Source organism: Petaurus breviceps, unplaced genomic scaffold (genome assembly GCF_028583685.1).
Source record: "Petaurus breviceps papuanus isolate PSGF00001 unplaced genomic scaffold, PetGlider_PUasm1.0 90784, whole genome shotgun sequence".
NCBI lineage: Eukaryota > Metazoa > Chordata > Mammalia > Diprotodontia > Petauridae > Petaurus > Petaurus breviceps.
The window spans coordinates 3,577,995-3,600,286 of NW_027187345.1; the positions used below are offsets into that span (position 1 = coordinate 3,577,995).

At 35.0% G+C, this 22,292-nt stretch overlaps 1 protein-coding gene across 2 annotated transcripts in view; it reads right to left on the reverse strand.

The window, feature by feature from the left end:
- OPRM1 (opioid receptor mu 1) overlaps window positions 1-18,809 on the reverse strand; it is a 149,352-nt gene extending 130,543 nt beyond the window's left edge. Inside the window, exon 1 of one of the 2 annotated variants that reach the window (XM_069069632.1) lies at window positions 18,508-18,803. In XM_069069632.1, coding sequence (XP_068925733.1) covers window positions 18,508-18,803 — 296 coding nt within the window. Of the gene's footprint in view, window positions 1-18,507 lie in introns of both variants that reach the window. The other variant, XM_069069633.1, reaches the window with a different exon arrangement.
- Window positions 18,810-22,292: the final 3,483 nt, after the last annotated feature.

The window sequence follows — 22,292 nt, forward strand, 5'->3', positions numbered from 1 at the left end:
TGTGTGTGTGTGTGTGTGTGTGTGTGTGTGTGTGTGTGTGTGTGTGTGATTAGTTCTGGCTAGATTCCTGACACATAGAAAGCTTATAGGAAAATGACTAGAGCTTAGTTATTCTATCTTCTTTTTCTCTCAAGGAAGTTCTTTCAGTTCTACTTTTGTATTTATACTTCTGGCATTCTCCTCCAATTTGAGTCATTGTATCAGAGGTTTTGATAAGTTTTATACTCTCTTCCTTTTAAGATTTTGGAATAGATGGGGGAATCACTGAGTCATGTTCAAGGAGGTATGCCAATGTTTAAACTTAGACTTGTAGGGCCAATTTAATGGGGTTAATATTTGTAAAATGCTTAGCACAGTGCCTAGAATATAGTAGGCACTTAATAAATGCTTTTTCCCTTTGCCTGTTCACTCAAGGCCATGTGGTTGTCATGCAACCATCTACTAACTATTATTTCAGAAGGCTTTATGCTATTTGGAGGCATTTTCCATTTTATTTTCATGCTGCACTTTTAATGTATTTAAAGGATTTATTTTGGTGCATTTTGGGTGTTTCTTTTGAAATGTGGAAGTGGGAGTTTTGATGAGAGACAATTTCTACTATTTTTCTAGATATCTGCTTTATATAGTGTATTACTGTGAATTTCTGAATTGCCAAGTAACAAAATACCCATTTGTTGAGTATAAGATCTGTGTAGCTGTAATGCCAAGCAGAGGCAACTTCCCAAGGTTCAAAATACCAGCATAGGTGCTCTCCATTTTATTCAGTGACAAATTAAGAACAGAGAGAATCAACATATAGCATAATTCAAAATACAACATTTACCAAGTGTAATTTAATCAAGTACTATCCCACCCCTGGACATTACATTCATTTAATCAATCACAGAGTCCCTCTTCTACATACTACTCCACCCCTAGGCTGTACATTCATTTAGTACATCATAAAGCCCCTGTTCTCAAATGGAGATTAGTTTCCAATCATAAGTAAAGTACATTCATTTGTTCAATCACAGAGCACAAAAAGGTTAAAAGTTCCCCACCCTTGGATCACAATTGAATCTACCCCAGAGTTATAACAAGCTTAAGCACAGCACTTAATACCCAAATGGAGGTCTTTTCTTCATCTTGACCTGAGGCAAGTTCTCAGCAATCTTTGTTCCTGGGGAGACAAAGCTTAGCAAGGCCACAAGATACATTGCCAGTTTCTTCATTAATTCATCCTCTGTCTGCAGAACAGTCCTAGGACCCCTGAAAACATTAGCAAAACCCTCTTCCAGGATTTCTGTAAACATGCAACAAGAAAATCTTTCTTTAGAGCTCTGAACCAACCGCAAGGTTCCAAGCCCCTCTGCAACAACAGCACTGTCCTTCACCAGTGGACAGTATTCACTCTCTGTCTGCAGAACAGTCTCAGGAGCTCTGAACCAACAGCAATGTTCCAAGACCTCTCCAACAACAGGACTGTCTTTCACCAGTGGATAAATCTGGCAAAACAACATCAAAACAGACAGACCAAGTACCAGCATAACAGCCATGTCTCCTCAGTCCTTGGCAGCTCTGGGTGGCAGCTCTCAAAAGTCCTGGGCAATTCAAAGTGGCCCTCAGCAATCCTCTCAGTTTCTCTCTGCCTCCAAGGTGCTGCTTTGAAAAAGTTCTTCTGCCTCTCTTTTCTTGTGTCTCTCTAAATTTATGTCACCAGCTCCTCCCAGTTCAGCCCTGTCTTTTCACATCAACAAGTCCATACCACAGGTGGGATTCACAAGCTCTGGGTTTTAACACAATCATACCAAAAATCAAGCCAATACAGAGGGATCTTTAAATTTCATTACTATTACAGTGGCTAATGTATTTAATATGTGTTAACTAGCATTGGCTTTAGTATCCCAATGACTTTTGTTGGAATATGATACACTTGCTCATATGAATTCAATGCTCCATGGTTCAAAGCTCTAAAGGTCTTTTAAAGTGAAGAGATTTCATTTCTTTCATGCCATTTTTCTTTCCCTGAATTAGAAAAATAGGACACCAGTAAAAAGTAAAGTTTCAGAGTTGAATTATATCCTATCTTTAAATCGCTTATAATAATGGAATATTTTCAAGGATTTAGTTGTGTTTCAGTATTGAATATTTATAAACAATATACTTATTTATGAAATTCATTTACACTCATGATCTAGTACATAATGTTTCAGAAAACTCCCTTCAATATATATCTTCACAGATCATGCTTCAGAGGCACATTGATGTATCCTTAAATGTATCCCTGGAGAAGTACACAAAGATTTTCATGCTGAGAGTGCCTAGATACTCAAGAGATTGCATAAAATGTTACACCAAAGATACACTCCACATAAAATCCACTTTATGTCTTTACTATCTGGAATATAATGTTCAGTATGTCCATTATGGAGCATAGGAACTGTACCTGTGAAATCATTTGTAGAGGGAATTCCAGGATAAGGACATTCCCTCTGCCAATACACATCAGCAACTTTTTTCTTTTACAATTTATCATCTTAGTTGAAAAGTTAAATGACCTACCTAGAATGACAGAGGGAACAAGTATCAGAGGCAGATCTTGAACCTGGGTCTTCCTGGCTTTGAGATTGGCTCTCTATCTACTATGCCACATTTCCTTTCATGTTCATGATAATAAACAGAAAACCACAGCAACACTTGAAAATAATTTATATTGTACTTGAACAGACACTAGCACCAGGAAATATCTTAATCCCTCCCCCCATGCAGGTCAGACTAATTTTCCCTTAAAAGAACATTTCTCAAAATTTGGTTGGTTCAGTGGACTAGGAACTCAGACTGTTGATGTCACTTCCTTGTCTCCTGAATACAAAAGCAGCCAGAAAGAAAAGGTACCATGTACCCAGGTTCATGAAGCATTTCAGAAACTTGCCTGGTAGATCCTGGTGGATAACAGAGTCAAGGAAACTTCACTCAGCAGAATCAACTTGAAGAGTCCTTAAGGCCTATCCTTGTTGAATAACTTTCTCCTTGCTATGGATAAATAAATATGGTATTGATGGGGCTTAATACCTGCCCATTGTATGGAATTGACAAGTCTCTTGATTTTTATCTTAAGAGTAAATAAGCTATACTTTTCCCAGGAGAGACCTCTGATCAACAATACTTAATTTTAACCATTTCTTCCCTATCTGTACTGAAACATTCACATGATCAGAATTACACTCATGTTTAATGTCATTATTTCAGGTTTTTGCCATTCCAGAGACTAGCATACTGGTAGGACTTAGTAACGATTAAATTATAATGTCGATAATAATTCTCCTTGTTCTTCTTGGCAGTTACTGCCAGAGTTGGCTTTTCAGTTAAATTGCCTCCAACATTTTTCAATTAACATTTAATACTCCCCCACAATATACCCTAATTCTTACTGGCACAGGACCCAGCATATAGTTGAATACATTGTTTTGATAAAAAAAAAAAGTCTCTTCCTTTCTTATAACTCTTTAGTCAGGAAGGCTTCCCCCTTCTTGGAACAGATTCAAGTCCTTAGTGACAATGGAGCCTAGCAAAGTGAGCTTCTTTAATTTAGAAGGGTTCCTACAACTCTTCTAGTTTAGGAAGTTGACAGATCTTGTTATCATGTAGTTGAATAATAAATCATTCTGAAGAAAAAGTCTTTCCTCTTCATTTAACTCTTTTCTCAGGAACACCCCTTTCCCCCAACAGATTCAAGTCCTTAGTGATAATGGAATCTGGCAAAGTATGTTCCTTTGTTTTAGGATGGTTCCTACAATCCTTTAAGCTTAGGAAGTTAACAGGTCTTGTTTTGCAAAGTTGTGGAAAAGGTCATTAATTAAGGTGTGAGGAATGGAGGTGTCACTTAGCCAGTTCTTGGGACAATTTGTTTATGAAGCCAGACACAGAATTTTGTCATTGTTTAGTCTTCCTGTTTTCAAAAAATTTGACTCACATTAAGTGGCAAGGATTTTTGCAAGGAGGAAACAACAAATATGCCTGGCCATTTCAAGACTTACTATATAGTGTCTTGGAGGCATTATGGTTATGGTCTTTCATTCAGTGCAGATTAACCATACAACATTTGTCCACCTAGAGAAAACATTACAGACAGAAGCTCTATCTAAAAGATTACATAAAACCTTTTAATATGGGAAAAAGTCAATCAACCCTTGATCAGATCACAAGATTTAGAGCTAGATGAGACCTTGGCAAACATCTTGTCCAATCTTTTTGGTTTAGAGATGAGGCATCTGAAGCTCGGTGAGATTAAATAACTTGCTTAAAGTTACAAAGTGGGGCCCATACCTGTTAATTCCAAATACATTTCTTAGGTGATGGATTCTCTGAAGTTGCAATTTCTTTCAGTGAAATCTCTAGAATTTGAATTTGGTCAAGGGCTTTAGGAGTATCAAAAGATATCTGTGGCAGTATTTTCACTTGTTGATGTCATCAAGCCTTGACTAAGTGTTGCTTATGAACTGGTGTGCTTCTTATTAACATCAATAGGCCAGATCTCAATTATCTTTTAGAAAATGCATCATAGTAAGAACAATTAGTACAAAACCTTGCACCCTCCAAAATTTTTTTTTAGGTATATTGTCCAACAAGCACATATAGATACTTGTGGAGAGTGGACACTAACTGAAGGAAATAGGTGCATCCAAAGGGTAAACAGACAACTTCTGGTTATTGAAAGTCCTTTCTTGAGTCTTTAGGTAACATTCTTCTCTGGTGCTAGGGATCATACTCCTTGAAGCCATTTCTTTCTTCCCTTCATGGCTATAACTTCATCAGATGTGATAACCCTTACATTTAACTTCTTGTATCCTATTAATTGGCTTGATGGGGAACCTCACTTTTATATTATACGCCATGTTGAACATTTTCTATTCCCAGAATATCAAGTGGAGTGCTTTTGTAAAAGTTGATCTTTCCAAATCTCTAGTGACTTGGGGAAAATTAACACTGTCCTTTTCAAGTGCTTTTCTGGCTGTCTTTTACTAAACATATTTTAGGAAAAATCTATGTAATGGGAATGGGAGCAACACTTTAACTCTACCTCTCCCCTCCTGGCAAGTTAAGTGAGTTTTTCCTTAAAATGAATTGAAATCTTCTTTGAAACTTGATTGGCTCAGTATAGCTAAAGACTCAGGCTATTTACAGCACTTTCTGGTCACCTGAGTACAAAACAGCCATAAGAAGATTCTATATTGTTTGAAGTTTGACTGGCAGAACACAATGGACAGCTCATAGGCAAGGGATCTTTTCTTAGTTGAACTAAGTCAGGATTGTCCTTAATGAATGTCTTAGTTGAACATTTTTTTCCTGCTATGGTTAAATGAATCTTCTTTTGTTAACTATAGAAAGACCTGTGAGTATCTTATTTCATTCTAATATTGGAAATAAACTGCCAGGGTTTGGACCACTCCAGGATGGTAGCACAGTTTAGCTTCCTTCCATATGTTCAAATATATAATAGTATAACTTAATAAAAAGATAAAATTTTCTTAAGTTACCATTTGCCTTGGTTCCTGTAAAATTCTTTTCCAACCCAAATTTGAATAAAAAGGATAATGGTTCAAAAACATTTATTTCAAGTAAAGAAGACTTTGTACACTCTATTTCCACAGCTAGCTCAAGTAGAAAGAGAACTGAATGCATAAGTAAAACCTTTTCATCCATGCAGACTCCTAGGGTATAGACATACCTTACAGGGTGTAGTAACACTGCTAACCAATGTGAGCCCTCTCCAGGTTTAGATCAGTACTATGGTTTTGATAAGGGTTATGATGAATCCATAACATTAACTAGCACTCATATAGGGACAGGCAGTTTTGAAAGTTGAAGAAGAGAAAAGGTCAGTGGGCAGACTAATTGACAATAGCTTAGGTAGAATGGCTATACATGTAGCCAAATGATAATGCTAATGTTTATCCATGTGATGTTCACCTTTCATATAATTGCACATGTTCATTAATGCAATTGTTAATTGCTACATGTTCAATGTGCTCCTGTTTTGTTGCTATTTTTCTTTTGCATATATTTATTTGATGTTTTTTACTAGCACTATGCATGGATCTCATAGTTTGTTAACTATGCTTAGTTGTGCTGTTAACTATGTGCTCACAATCTGGTTATTTTATATAACCAACCAATGTTTTTATTGCTTTGATTTTATTCACTATTATGCATATGGATAAGTATGTATTACTGAAACACATGTATGTAATATTTCCTGCTCATAATTTAGACCTGTAGCTGCCAAAATAGCCTAAGTTATTCTTTGTATTGTATAGATCTAGTGAATGTATTGTTGAATGTATATTTGCTATGAATTACATTCTAAGGTGATTACCTGGGACACTGCGCTAATTATCCTTGTTCTATTAAATACTAATGTAATTTGATTTACTTTTTGTATAATTTCAGGTATCAAGTGTACTATAGACAATTTTGCTACAAAATTCCAAACCCAGAAGTAATGAAATAGAGGTTTGAGATCTTATTGACATCCTGGGATTTATACAAAAGGACAAGAATTCCCTCTCAGCTTAGAGAGCATTTGGAACCACTACAATCTTTGAACCAGAAGATGGGTTTGAGTTGTGCCTTGAGCCATTAAAGGGACCTACATACTTGTGAAAAGGGAAGGAGTGGGGATTGCAAGAACTAAGTAGAAAGTAGTATCAGTCACAGTAGTCTCCACCTATGAATTGATGAACTGGGATGGAAAGATTCAGAGGTATAAGGGCAAAAATTGAAAGGAGAAGTGGAAAGGGAGAAATTGAAAGGATGTTTAATTGGAGTAGAGAAGGGAGATATCAAGGTGACCTATTAAAACCCTGTGAGAATATAGGAACAGAAGATGTGACTGAGCCTATTGGTTCCATTCACCTCTTCAAGGACCAAGGGAAATTGCTTTCACATAAAATCTACTCTTTCCTCAATTTCTCCTTCCTGTGCCTGTCCAATACAGACACTTCAATATATTTAACTTACCTCTTCTACCTAAATGTTTCCTGTATCTTGATTTTGCCTCAAATATAAAGAATCTGGAGTAAGCTAGAAATACACAAAATTTTAAGACAGGCCAGAAAATCAAAATTTGTCCTAATCTTAGTAATTTTCTTCATTGGAACTCTAAGCTATTGTTGCGTTAATAATTTTTCATTTTATATAAACCCTATAAAGCAACAAAGGTTTCACAAGGAGCCAAAGGATATTATACTGCCCCTGGGATGTTAGCTGTTAGAACAATAGCTAATTACATTTCCAACCACCAATTTGAAAAAAGAAATGAGGCAGGGTGGAAATAGGAAAAATCCAGGTGAGATCGAGCTCTACTTCTTTTAACACAAGGGATGAGACAGCTGAAAGGAAAACGTACCTGTACCACCACCATCCATTAGTGTCACTTATAAATTATATGCATGCACTTCTACACTACAAGAATGAAATAGAAGGAAGATCAGAAGCAGAAGAAAGATGAACACATTTTTAAAAATCATTTTGACAAACTATTTTCTTCAACAAAGAGAGTAGAACCACCACTCTTGGACTCTAATATCTCAGTTTCAGATGGAAGAGTTAGGAATGCCATTGGAGACAGCAGAAATAGGAAAAAGCAGCTTGATTAGCCCTAATATAGAGAAGGGTGGTTCTAGAGGTATGTAAATTGTGTATTGAGAAATATATATCTGAAAGGGGGAAGATACCAAAGGAATGATAAAAAACCTCAGAACTTATTAAAACTGAAGAAGAGAATGTCAATAACTACCGACCTATATGTCTATGTTCTATCACAGAGAACATCGAGTTATCTATAGTTGAATTAAGTACATCCCTGCCAAGAGTATTGTAGAGAACAATTAGATTTTTTGCAAGTGATATTCAACAATGGAACATCTTCACCATTTTCCAGTTAACTGACAGAAGTCTACTGTTGGCCTCAGATATCCAACAGCATGGATTGCCTTTATAAAAGAACAACTAAAAAGGCAAAATATATGGGCTAGATGTACCTGCTCTTTTATATTGAAATGGAGACATTCTAAAATGGCATTACTCATGTTAAGGTAGGGAAAATGTAATGTCTCATTCTGTATGCCACAAGAGAAACAGAAGGATAAAAAATTTTAGTGGCATTCTTTACCCAGCAAGACATAGCAGAACTTGTAAATATTGAGAACACCATTCTTCAAAGTGACCACAGAAGATGTATAACAACTTTAAAAATATGCTCATTACATAAGCTCCAAGACAGTGGGAAGAAAAACCCAGATTTTCTGTTTTAGTGAAGACATGATGTAGGGAAGGAAAAAGGGTAGCTGCTACTTATTAGAAAAATTAAAGAGTGTAGGCACATGGATGGTGAGAAAGAAAAGAACTGGGATTCTAATGCTATCTTTGAAGGCATTTTTTATATCTGCTAAGTAGTTACTGTGAATGCATGGATGGTAACTTCAATTTTTCCCAGAAGTTTACAAATGATTGATGATAGAAGTGTCCAGGGAAAGTCTAGAAAACTGCTCTGATTTAAAATAGTTACACATCAAATTCAATAGAGGAAAAAATATTCCTTCTGAAATGTTCTGTTCTCATCTCTAAGTGCTTTCTCTTTAGTCACTGGCTAGGTGTGTAATGAAGGCTACTAATTACCGGTATACCAAATGGAAGACCAAGGATTGGGGACCTGGAGGGATGGCATGGGAATGCTGAGAGGAAAGGATGAAAAAGAAGTACTTGTCATCAAATACTAGCCTTCTGACTCTCAGAAATAATCATTAATTCTTCAGCACTAAAGAATACGGTTCTTTCATCTTTCTTATCTGAATTTAAGGAATTGGGAATAATCATGGTATTTAAATAGTGCTTTACATATATCATCTCATTTGATCTTAACAACAATCTTGTGAGGTAGGATATAATGGTGATGTCTCTATTTTTACAAATGGAGAAACGAGTTCAGATAGATTGTGGTTATACCCAGGGTTATACCACTTGAAAGTGACTGAAGCAGGAATTAAGATCCAAGTCTTCTAAACTTTAAGCTAAAGTATATTTTCCACTCTACCACACAACATCTCAGTGGTGATGAGGTTGGTTTTAATGAAGGGGACATCTCAGCAATACAGGATTCATTTAATGACTTTAGAGTTTTAGCTTTGTGGTAAAGTCACCAGGTGAATTTTTGAGCTCCAGTAAGGTCCTGGGCTCACTTGTGAAACATTTTCTTAAGGCACTGCTTACCCACGTGTAAATAGAATTATCAGCAGTTAGTTGGCATAGTGGATAGTCAGGAAGATGAGTTCCAAACCTGTTTCAAACACTTACTAGCTGTGGGACCTTTGATAAATTACTTAATCCCTCTGAGCCTCAGTTTCTTCATCTGCAAAATGATTGTAATAGTACATAATTCACAGGGTTGTTGTGGGGATAAAATGAGATAATGTATATAAAGTGCTTTGACAAACATTTAAGTGTTATATAAATGTTAGCTGTTTTCTTTTTTCCCTTATGGGGGCCAATGAGATAAAGAAAATATTTTGACCTCTTAGGAAGAAAGATCCAAAAAGAAAAAAGACAATTTTATTAGTGATAGCAATAATAATGATAATAACATGCAAATTTGCAGTTCTATCATAAATGTATATATTTATAAACATTTACACTTAAAATTGAATACATTCTCTGCTACAGAAAGAAAAGAAAATAAGACATCAGTATGCTAAGGAGGTTGGACTTAATGATCATCCCTAATGTCCCTTCCAACTTTAAAATTCTGTAATTCCAAATTAAGATAGCTATAGGAGTGTGAGTGAGCTTATGAAGATATGCTTCCAAGGTTTCAGGAAGTCCATATCTTGATCATCAATCATCAGATAAATCCTCCTTTAACCCCTCATTTGTTTACCTCCCAGAGGAGACAACTGGAAAAGAGGTAGGAGAAAGAAGTTAATTTTCCTCGATTCCCAGTAGGATATTTTTATTGTACCCTCTCATATTCAAAGAGCAGCTGACCAAGTAAGGATTAATAAAGAACAGAAGATTCTACCATGCACACATTGCTGTGAATATAATAACCAAGACTTCACCAGTCCTTTAAGAACTAGAATATCCTTTTCCAAAGAATTATATAATTGCCATCCAAAAAATGTACTATTTAGTTTAATCTTCATGTATGAATTGGATCTACATGGCCAATTTGATTCAATTGTTTATGAAATCTAACTAGATCATCTTAAGAAAATACATCATGTCCTCAAACATATAATTGCTTATAATCAATCTTGTCAAGTGAAGAAAAATAGATTGTTATTTCATGAGTACTGCAAAGATAATCAACATCTATTTTGCTCATGTTGTGCCATAAGTGGTTATTATTTCTCAAAGGTCAACATGAGTTGTGTGTAAACCAATTTAAAAATGTACTCAAATGCTATCTGAGACTCAAATGTCAAATTCCAACTTTAGTATCTCCCACATCTATCTGGACTTGCCTCTTAGTTTTCAAAGTAGGCTAACAACATTGAAAGACATTTGAATAACAATCTGAATAGTGACCAAGTTTAGACAATCCACAAAACAATAAACCAAGCCCTGTATCTGTAGCATTTGTTTATTTTCAAGGTGCAAATGCTCACCCTGAGAATTTAACAATCGACTTTTGTGAGCCTGTACAAGCTAGCTCCCACCCACCCTTGGATTTATGTAGGTTCTTGAAGATTAAGAAGGATTTGAATGGGCACAGAGGATTACACAAGGGCATTTCAGAGAGAGGGAATGAAGAAAACCCTAAATGTTAAGGTGAGAAAGCATGAAGTATATTCCAGGAATTATTTATTCAATTTATTTTATTCCAATACATTATATTTTTAAAATAATTTCACATGTGGAATATATGAGGAAATAATAATGATACCATTTCTTTATATAGAATCTTTCTCTACAGACTCCCAAATTTATTTAAAAGACTTCTCTAACTAAATTTTACCTCTTTAAATATCTCAATGTCATTGTGCAGTGGTAAGAAATTATATAATTAATGATGGGGAAATTACTCCTGTGTCTATATGGAGTGAAGTAATGTGCTTACATTTGGATTAATCATTTTAATGAACTATTCAGATCACAGATAATAATCACAATGGCTATCTTAATAGCATAGTCATGTATCAACGTGGACCTTCCTTACATGTTTTTATAATGCCTTTGAAGACACCTACCTATCTTTATTACCTTATGATTTATTTTGATTTTATTTTGTAAAATGATTTATGAAGGGGGATAAGAATTTAACTCTGATGTGTACAATCAGTAATAACTCTTTAACAACTGGCTCTCCAAGATACAAACACACACAAAATGTGTGTATGTATTATATATACATATATAATATATGTATATATTGTATATATACATATATAATATATGTATATATTGTATATATACATGTATATTTATTTATTACACACACATGACATACTAATATATGATATATAAGTATGTATATACTATATATTATATGTATATACAATATAATATATTATTCAATATATAATATGTTATGTATAAAATATACTATATTATATATACATAATATACATATATACACATATTATACACACATACCTCTGACAGACTTTTAAATTATTAATATTTTCTTCATCCCTTTTTAAAGTCTAGATAATCAATAAAACAATAAATCAATCTCTGATTTGTAGTGTTTGCTGATTTCCAGGAGTAAATGCCTATACTGCAAATTTAATAACCCATTCTTTGGAACTGGAAAGAAACGGCTTCAACATAAACCTCCATACATTCCTTCTAAAAGGCATTTCAGAACTGATGTAAACAGATGGTTTTGCACTTCAGTCCAGAAGAAGGAATAGAAAAGTAATCAGAGGCTTGAGTTATCAAATAGTTGAAAAGTTAATGGATAAACTGAATCATTTGGGGAGGGGGCAATTAATGCTCAAAATAAGTAGCTGAAGCTTAGTTGAAGTAATAATTGAGATCTACATTACAATGACTGGTTATGAATGATAGTAAGTTAAGATTCAAAGGGGATCTTATAGATAATTTTGTCTGATGCTCTTATTTTAGAAGGGAGGAAATTATGGTACAAACTTCTCAAAATGACTTGTAATTGATTAAGAATAAAACCCAAACTCCTAGATCTATTTTTTGTTTTTTTTTTGGAGGGGGAAAGCAGGGCAATTGGGATTAAGTCACTAACCCAAGGTCACACAGCTAGTAAGTGTCAAGAATCTGAGGCTGGATTTGAACTCAGGTCCTCCTGACTCCAGGATTAGTACTTTATTCATTGTGCCACCTAGCTGCCCCTTCAATCTATTTTTTAAGGCTATGGAATATGACATCCCATCCCAAACTTTTCTTGTTATCTTCTCCCCCACTACTCATCACATATACCCCATGATCCTATTAAAATAATTAAGCCTAAATAAAGGCTACACTCCCCTGACACACTAAGATTTTATTTATGTAACTTTCTCCATCTGAAAGTCCTTCATCCATATCACCAACTGTCAAAAGCCTACATAGAAGGTCCAATTCAAATGTCATTTTACCAAAATCCTAAAGTTTTGTATTTGCATGATCTATAAAATTTTCCTTAAACAAAATCAATTCTACCTTCTAAGTCAACTCCAACACACATCTTTTAAAAATATCCCTAATATAGTATTATATTCTGACAGGTATTTTAGTTATTTATGAACTTATTTTATCCACTAGGTTGTAAAATCTTTGATGCCTATGTTACATATCATTCATTTTTGTATCCATTGTAGAATCTTGCATAATTATAGTTCATAACTTATATTAATTCAATAAAATATAAGGCCAATAAAAATTTGTTGAATTGATATCAAAACAGTTGAGTTCATGATGAAGTACCAAATTGTACTTAGGAATGCCTTATGCTGTAATCAGTATATTTTGAGGCTTAGTTTTACAAAATGAAATAAAGTAATTCATACATTGTCTAAATAAATTGCATATATAAATATTTGGGTATATGTACATGATAAAAGAAAAACAAGGGCACATATAGTGAGTGAATCTATGTACAAGGTCTCACATTTATGGTTGGACTATTTTACACTGATGCCATTGATATCTGATGAATTCTATCTGAGATAGACAAAATATCTCAGATCAACTAAAAGCCTCTCTAACATTTGTCATGCAATCTCAAATTCTTTTTAGTGCCACTGTATCAACACAAATATTTCATCCTCTTTCATAAACTCTACAGAGGTCATGATAAAATTGTCTATGCTCTCCATATTTTCTGGGAATAAAATGATCAGTCTTTGTAATTCTTAATGTAGCTTTCCTAAAGAACTCTTTAAAATGTTCTGCTTTGATAAATTCCATCATACATACATTATTTGTGGGTATACATATATACACAATGTATATGTATAAATGTGTATGCATATATCCTTATATATGCATACACATATACATACATACACACAAGGATGATGACAACTGGTCAATCCTATACAACTAAAGTAAAGTTAAATAATTATCCAAGAAATTAAGGCAAGGTAAATTCACAATTTGATCCTTCAACTACCTGGACTAGATAATTATTTGATTCTTTAATTTTTGACTGTTTAAGTTGTCCAAGTTAAATGATTAGTTATTCAGCTTCTCCACTCTTTTTTGACTATATAATAATCTTCTCAGATGCTATGTCTCTTCAAAAACAAATATTTATTAGATAATTGCATTGTGCAAGCCACTGTGTTATTTCTAGGGGAATGCAAAGTTAAAAAATATGACACGTCTTGCCCTTGAGGAATTTGGAGTTGTGTGTGTAAGTGTAAGGGGAGATGTGTAAAGACATAAATAAATAACTGAGAGAATAAAATTACTTTGCTTGTCTCTAAATGAAGTATAGATATAGGCTTTGCCTCTTACTGCTTTAATCCTTTCACAAATGACTGCTAGCATTCTGTTTCAATTACTTAATAACAATCATTGTCATAACTAGAAGAAGTATATAGTACCCTATTCTCATCTTCAATCTTCAAAATATAACTGGGAATTTTGGGCTCCTAAAAACACATTTAGAAAGGGTCTCCTTTCTTATTTTCATAACATATCTCTATCTAGCCCCCTTTTCTTTAGCTAAGCAGACAAATCTTTTTGGGGAAAAAAATAAATCACAGAATAGATGACCTTTCCTGGGGATATTCATACATGTGAATTATAATCTCTTGGCTTAATTGTTGTCGTTAGGTAAAATGTGTCTGGAACTGCATCAATATTTAAAGAGATTGAGGTAACAGCCAAGGTTTTGCTTTGGTCTGATATGACAGTTCAATATTTTCCAGAAGAAATGAAGCATCTCCTAGAAGAGACATTTTAATGCATCATTTTGCCTGATCATTTTACTGTTAAGTTCCATTTTGGTACAATTTGGTACATCATCATGAACTCAACTGTTTTGATATCAAGTCACCATATTTTTATTGGCCTTATATTTTATTGAATCATTATTAATATGAGGTATGAAATATAAGTATGCAAGATTCTACAATAGATAAAAATGAATGAGATATAACATTGGCATCAAGGATTTTACTTTCTTGGAATTTAAATTCTGTGTTCTAAGTTCTAAAGGTTAGATTCTGCTATCAAGTTACTGAAATGTTCATTTCTCCTTGAAATACATTTCTTGCCTGTATTGATATGGCCCCAGATCTTCTTCTCAACTGCTGTTCTATAGACCAACATAGACTAGCAGCACCGTCATTAATTTTTCATTAATCTGTAAAACTTTTACCACCATAAGACCTTCTTGGATCCTATCACTTAAAAAAAATTGAGTCATCCTCCACTTACTCCCTATTCCTTCTAAAGCATAGCTTTCTCCCAACTCTGCATTTCTCTTCCTCTCCAGCTTGTAGCCTCTATCCCCTGCCTTCTAATAACCCTGAGGTCATGGAGGATGGCATGGGTCTATTGTAGGGAATTTTGCTGGCTTGAAGTATAGTTGGATCAGGAAACACTGATCTAGATGGCATTTTTGTGATGTTTCTTCTCTGAATATATGTTCTTTATTTTTCTGCAGGAGGTGGAGCACATTTTTATTAAGTATTTCAAGGACAAGGAATATCATCACTCACTTTTTGGTTTGTTTGTAATCACTTTAAGGATAAGAGTGATGTTTCTTTTATTTTACTTTAAATAAATATCATTGTGCTTGCCTAATTAAGATCTTTGTGTTTACTTAATTAAGATCTTTGATAAAACAGCATAAAGAAACTTTTGAACTGGAAGTGACCCAAGGGATCATCTAGCCCAATTTTCTCTACTTATTTTTAGTGGGGAAACTGAGGCTTGAGGATAAGGAAATGATTTGAGCAAGGTCACATAGAAAATTAATGGCAGAGCTGGGACTAAAGCCCAGGCCTCCTGACTCTGAATCTAGTGTTTTTCCCACTACATTAATTTTGGTCATAATCAGTATAACTAAACAGATGTGGAGAAGGCTACTACCATATTTCATCTGCACAGTCATGTAAACTACATTTGTTCCTTGTATTTTCTTTTTCCCAGAAGAATTCACCCATATGTACTGAGATAATCTAGTTACCCATGAACCAGAAGATGAGCTACTGGGTAATTCAGAACTATTTGCACAATTAAAAATACTACCAAGAAATGAATATTTAGCCAAAATAATGAAATACACAAAACTTTATTATTATTATTGTTATTTTGGTGCTTGCAACACCCCTACTACTCAGTATCATAGAGTTGACTAACCATCAGTAAAACATTCGAAGCTATATCTGCACACTCTCTTAACCCTAGAGTCAGTATTTTTTTATAACATCTACCTGTCAAAGTGCCATTTTTATTTCTGCTGCATAACAGAATCACCAGTGTGCTACTGTGTTTCCTTATTTATTTATATACAGTGTTCTATGTTTTCTAGTCACTTTATGATTAAATGTATACATGTAATGTTTATTTCTTTTGATTTCCTATTGCATTCTAACTATTCTCAGGTATTTGTTTAATCCTATAAAATGTAACATCGGATCAAAATACTTGTAAGCATGTTCTCTTATGTATCAGTTGAATAAAATAAACATGTGTATTCTTGCAATTAAATGTCATTGTTATTGAAGATTTTTATTTGGGGTGATTCTTCCAAAGAGCTGTTCAGTTATTGATTGTTGGGGGGGGAGGGGTAGAGCTTAATATCACTTTCTCAAAAAGCTGTAGTGATATCTCCCTTCTAAGGCAACAAAAATTGATGTGATTCTGGTAAAACAAACTTACTCAATTTGCAGCTTCATCCTTACAAACTGGAAAAGGATTACCTTAGCTGTTTCATAGAGATTTCCTTCTCTTTGGAATATATTTTTAGAATTTAAACAGTTGATAATGGAGAAAAGGAGATTAAGAAAAGACCTTGGAGACTCACAAAAAAGGGAGATTTCATATTTAGGATACAAGATTTTCCATATATTCAGTCAGCTGCTTTGAGATTTTCTCTGTTCAGCTCCTGTGATGCTTAAATATGGGATAATTCCTTTCTACATCATTCCTACTAGTAGATCCTCACTGATCATTCTACTATTTGAATGAAAATAATTACTGTCCCTTATAAATAGAAATTGAACTGAGAGGGATTTTAAACAGCTAAGAATAATTGAGTGCCATCATACTAATCAGCAATGTGCCCTTGTGCTAGTTACTTAATCTCTGTGCCTCAGTTCCTTCAACTGTAAAATGGACTCCAATGTACTTTCCAACACTAAAATCTCATAATTCTATTAGCTTTCTTTGATTTAATTACTTAGCATTGCTCCTTTCTATTTGCAATTTGTGGTTTTTATTAGTGTAGATGCTAAAAGCTCCTTGATTCTCATCTTTCATATGTAGCTTTATTTTATAGTACGCAGAATTATTAGTATTATTTTAACTTCTTAAAAGATGGATTCTCCTCTCAATTCTTGGCATCATTCTTCCATCTGTTGTTTGTATTACTTTCAATAGATGGTGCTCTTTTCTTGGAGATGTTATTGTCATCTTATTCCTCTTTAGAAGATCAGAGAAATCAATTTTGTGCTTTGCCAATCATTAATTAAAGAAATGTGATCTATAAGCACTAAAGGAACTATTCTAGGTAATTTCTAACATTGTGGAGATGAAAGTGTTCTTTAATCACTTTTAGATTATTAGACAACTTCAATGAGGCAAATTATCATCTGTTGAAAGGTTAAAGCAAGCATTAGAAGTAAATCTTAAATGTCACACTTAGTATCAATACATATATGCAATATGGTTAAAAACACCAAATTAGGAACTGGTATTCAAATGTTAATTTGAGAGAAATATTTAACATTAAATTTTTGTAAACTGTAAAACATTTTCGTAACTCCTCCCAACCACAGCACAATTCTAAGCATTGAATATACATATACACACTGCTATGATATGGTCTGCTCTCCCAGGAATTTAGAGTTTCTCTGTTTGAACAGGAAATAGATAAGACATATCTTAAGCTGAGGTCATTGAACAAATGCACTTAATTTTAAAAATTTAGTTTGGAATTTTCTCCCTAGTAACACTTGCTGGCACTTTAAGCAGCAGAAATTTGACGCTGATCTGTTATTTCTAAAAGATTTCTTCTCTTTCAGAAACTCAAAAATAAAATAATAATTTTAGATTATGCCACTGAAACCTCTGTAATATTTCCTTATTCCATGAGGCTTTCATGCAGACTTTTCCAGTACCCCTGCAGCTGCTAGCTGCCCATTTCTCCAGTATCAATGATGCTCACGACAACCCCATAACATGCTTGTCCACAACAAATCAATGTTTGAGATAAAACTCTCTAGGACAAACTTTAAGACAAGGTGTCTTCCCATGGACTTAAAAGGTAAGGGGCTGTGGGTCATGATGGAAAGTTGACAATGGAATGAGATGTAGTAAGGGCTGTCTGTGGGAAAGGTGACACCTTACAGGATCACACCTGGGAAGGCTAAACCTCTCTTACTCTCCAATTAAGGAAGAACAACTAGAATTCAACTACCATTATCTTTAAGTCACTCTTCTCTCACCTCAGAGCCGGGAAGGCTACTTCTCTCCCTCTTCACCAGTACTTCTCACTCTGCTTCCATTGGACTCTGAGTGAGAAGGCACTGTCCTGAGCTATGCTTTTCAGTCACTGCTCGTCGTTTGCCAGTACACTTTGACTTTCACAAAATTTTGGTTGTCACTTAATTGGGCAGAGAAACAGAAAAGTGAGCTTTCTCTTTTATCGTGAAGCTCTTCCCCCCACCTCCCACCCCACCTTGCTTTCTCCTACCTCCCCAGTGTATTTTCTTCCTTCCTACCGCCAAACCTAGCCCCATACTCCCCGTTTACTAACGGGATTTAGTGTCTCAAGCGTGTTCCTTTTGCCTTCGAGGCCAGTGAACCCGTAGCTTGGGTCACTGACTGCTTTCTTACCTGATAATCACGTACATGACCAGGAAGTTTCCAAAAAGCCCCACAACACACACGATTGAATAAAGGGCCATGATAGTGATGGCGGTGACCATGGAAGGACTTCCAGTAGGTGGACACAGGCTGCCGCCCCCAACCCCCTGCTCGGTGCGGTTGGGACCGCTGCACGGGTCGGACAGGTTGCCATCCAGGCGGGACAAGTTCATCCATGCACCGGATGGCGGTGTTGGGGAACAACTGGAGGTGAGAGAGGAATCAGAGCAGCCACTGGAATTGGCTGGAAAGGTGTTGCTGTCCATGGTTCTGATGGAGATCTAAAAGAGTCCAAGTTCCCGAGGTAAAAGCCGCAGTTATAGTCTCACCAGGCTGCTACTACCGCTGCCACCGGTCTTCTTGCTGTTCTCGGAGAAACCCGATTGCAGCAGGGGAGAGCCAAGCTAAAGGAAAGGGGAGCTCTAAACGTCTGACATTGTCTTTTGCTAGTAGCCCCCTCCCATCCCGAGCACACACACTGAGGCGCTGCTCAGGAAGAGGGGGTAGGAGGAGTATGAGGCTGGGTGAGGAAGAAGGAAAAAGGAAGGAGGGTGGATTTTGCGCACAGCTATCCAAGTAGTCTGTCTCCTCACTAGGCTCTCACATGTGCCTGCATAAGGTTACGTGTGTAAGTAAGGTGGGTGGACAGAGGAGGGAGGGAGAAAAGAAGGGAGAGAGAGAGGGAAGGAGGAATGGAAAGAGAGAGAGAGAGAGAGAGAGAGAGAGAGAGAGAGAGAGAGAGAGAGAGAGAGAGAGAGAGAGAGAGAGAGAGAGAAGGACTTTTATTTGAGAGAGAGAGAGAGAGAGAGAGAGAGAGAGAGGACGTAGGTTCTCCCAGTCTAGCATTTTTTTTTCACTTTTTAAGATGGCATGAAAGACATAAAGACTTTACACCACAATCTCTAAACTACAATTTTACACCTTCCTCTCGCTATCTGTTGGGAGATGGTGACATTGCTCTTCTATCTTTATTGACATATCTAATGTCATTGAGTACTTCCATATTTATGAGAAAGGAAAAAAAAAAGAACAGATCCTTTAGTATATCTGACTTAGATCCCTCAATCTCCCAAACCTACCTGAAAAATAAAAGTCCTTGGATAAACAAAGGAAAAACAGAGCAAGTTTAGCTGAGGTAACTGTTTCACTCCTTCACCTTTCTCAACTGTTTCCTATGAAATCGACTTAATTCCATCAACTACTTTTCTTCTCCAGTGTTAAGGGAGAGAAGCTGGTGCATAGCAGTTCAACTCATAAATAGTATAGAGGTAATCCAGGAGGGGAACAAATGAGGAATTGATCAGAATAAAGTATCTTTCAAGTGTTATCTTCCAGGTAAATACCTTCATTTGTCACTTTCTAACAACAAAGAGCATTACAGACGATCAGACATCAATTAGCTTGAATTTTGTCTGATATAGCATTTACTTTCAATGAAGCTTTTACTGTCTGCATCTGGAATGGTTTTCCAATGGAATTTAACACAATATGCACTTGAAAAGTTATAGGAATTACCTATTACAAAAGACAAAACCAACCACCAAAATTGAGCATGAAGTACAGACAATTAGATTTGAGTCCCTTATGTTCTGAATGGCATGTATGAATTGTCTTAAAATTATCTGACAGTAAAAACTTTTATAGGCTAAAAGTGCTTTTCTGAGGAGAAAGCTTCCATATACCAAATATAAGGCAAAATGGTGTAGTGCAAAGAACTCCAGAGGGGTACTTAGGAGACTTGGAATCTAGTCCCTATTCTGTTATTAACTAGCTTTGTAATCTTTGACACATTGTGCCTATCTTAGCCAGTTTTCCCTTCCCTTATTTAGACCAGAGGATTCCTCTTAACCTCCTAGATTGAAAAATCTTCTGTTTGCTGCTAAAAACATCATTCTGTAATAGTCTGAGGGAAAAATCCCATGGGGGGGGGAGATTAAGAATCACAAAACTGCAAGGAATCTCACAAGATTATGGAGTCTAGCCAATTGCCCTTAGGAAGAAAGTAATAATTGATACTATTTTGCAGATTAAATTATTTCTTGAATATCTTTTTTCTCCAAGTCAACAAATAATCATATTTACTTTGGAGAAGGTATGTATGAATCAACTTGTGCCCATTCATTTTTAAATGAGAAGATTAATCCAGAAACCAATGTAATTTCCTCAATTTGTCCTCTTATGCAAGAAGAAAAATAAATTAAAAGTTTTCTGATATTAGTAGATTTTAAACTACTTTTTAGGAGAAAAGAATTGCCTAGCAGTTGGTAAAGTCAATTTTTAAAATTATATGCTTTGGAAAAAGAAAACTGTTAACTGTTTGATGCAATGATGTTAGCTTATTTCTACCATTCACATGTGATTTATTTATATTAACATATCCAAGTTTCATCTTACTTTAGACTATAGAATTAAACAATATGATATAAGTAACCCAAAAACTGTTGAAAATCTGTGATTCATAATGACTCAGATTGAAAGAAATGAATCTTAATAGAATTATTTTAATTTTACTAGTTTTTGCACTGTTACAAGAACTCTGTGATCATTTAATCATAATCATATATAAGCCTGGGATTCTCACTTCCTTGTATGATCAAGTCATGACCATTTGACCTCTCATCTAAAATTACTATCATAAAGCAAACCAGCTGTTATTGGTCTTTCAAAACAACATTTGTCTGTATTGTCTATGTAAATATCTAAATAGTGCCTAGAATAAGAATATGAACTTTTCATGGCAAGAATATGCTTGCAATTAGGGTTCCTATTATAAACACTTATTTGACCTTTATCTTTATCCTTCTATGTATCTCCAATGTAATGCTTCTTGTGGTTAATTATTGAAAAGTTCTGTTCATAGTTCACAGAACTTTTTTGTTTTAATTATTTATTTTTAGTTTTCAACATTCACTTCCATAAGATTTTGAGTTCAAAATTTTCTCTTCTTTTCCCCTCCCCAATATGGCATGCAATCTGATATTTACACATACTTACATATATAATATTAAACATTTTCACATTAGTCATGATGTGAAGAAGAATTAGAACTAATGGGAAGAACCATGAGAAAGAAGAAACAAAACAACAAAGAAAAGGACAGCAAAAAGTACACTTCCATCTGCATTTAGACTCCAAAGTTTTTTCTCTGGATGTGGATAGCATTTTCCATCATGAATCCTTTGGAGTTGTCTTAGATCCTTGCATTCCTGAATAAGAGATAAATCTATCAAAGTCAGTCATTGCACAGTGTGACTGTTACTATGTATAATGTTCTCCCGGTTCTGCACATTTCACTCAAGATCAGTTCATATAAGTCTTTCCAGGTTTTTCTGCAGTCTACATGCTCATCATTTCTTATAGCACAATAGTATTCCATTACATTCATATACCATCATATGAATATACATGTAGCTATTCCCCACTTGATGGACTTCCCTTAATTTCCAGTTCTTGGCCACCACATAAAAGAGCTGCTATAAATATTTTTGTACATATAGGTCCTTTCTCCATTTTTATTATCTCTTTGGGATATAGACCAAAGAGTGGTATTGCTGGGTCAAAGGGTATGTACAGTTTTACAATCCTTTGGGCATAGTTCCAAATTGCTCCCCAGAATGGTTGGATCAGTTCAAAACTCCACCAACAATGTATTAGTATTCCAATTTTCCAATATCTTCTCCAGCATTTATCATTTTACTGTTTTGTAATTTCAGCCAATCTGATAGGTGTGATGTGGTGCCTCAGTTGTTTTGATT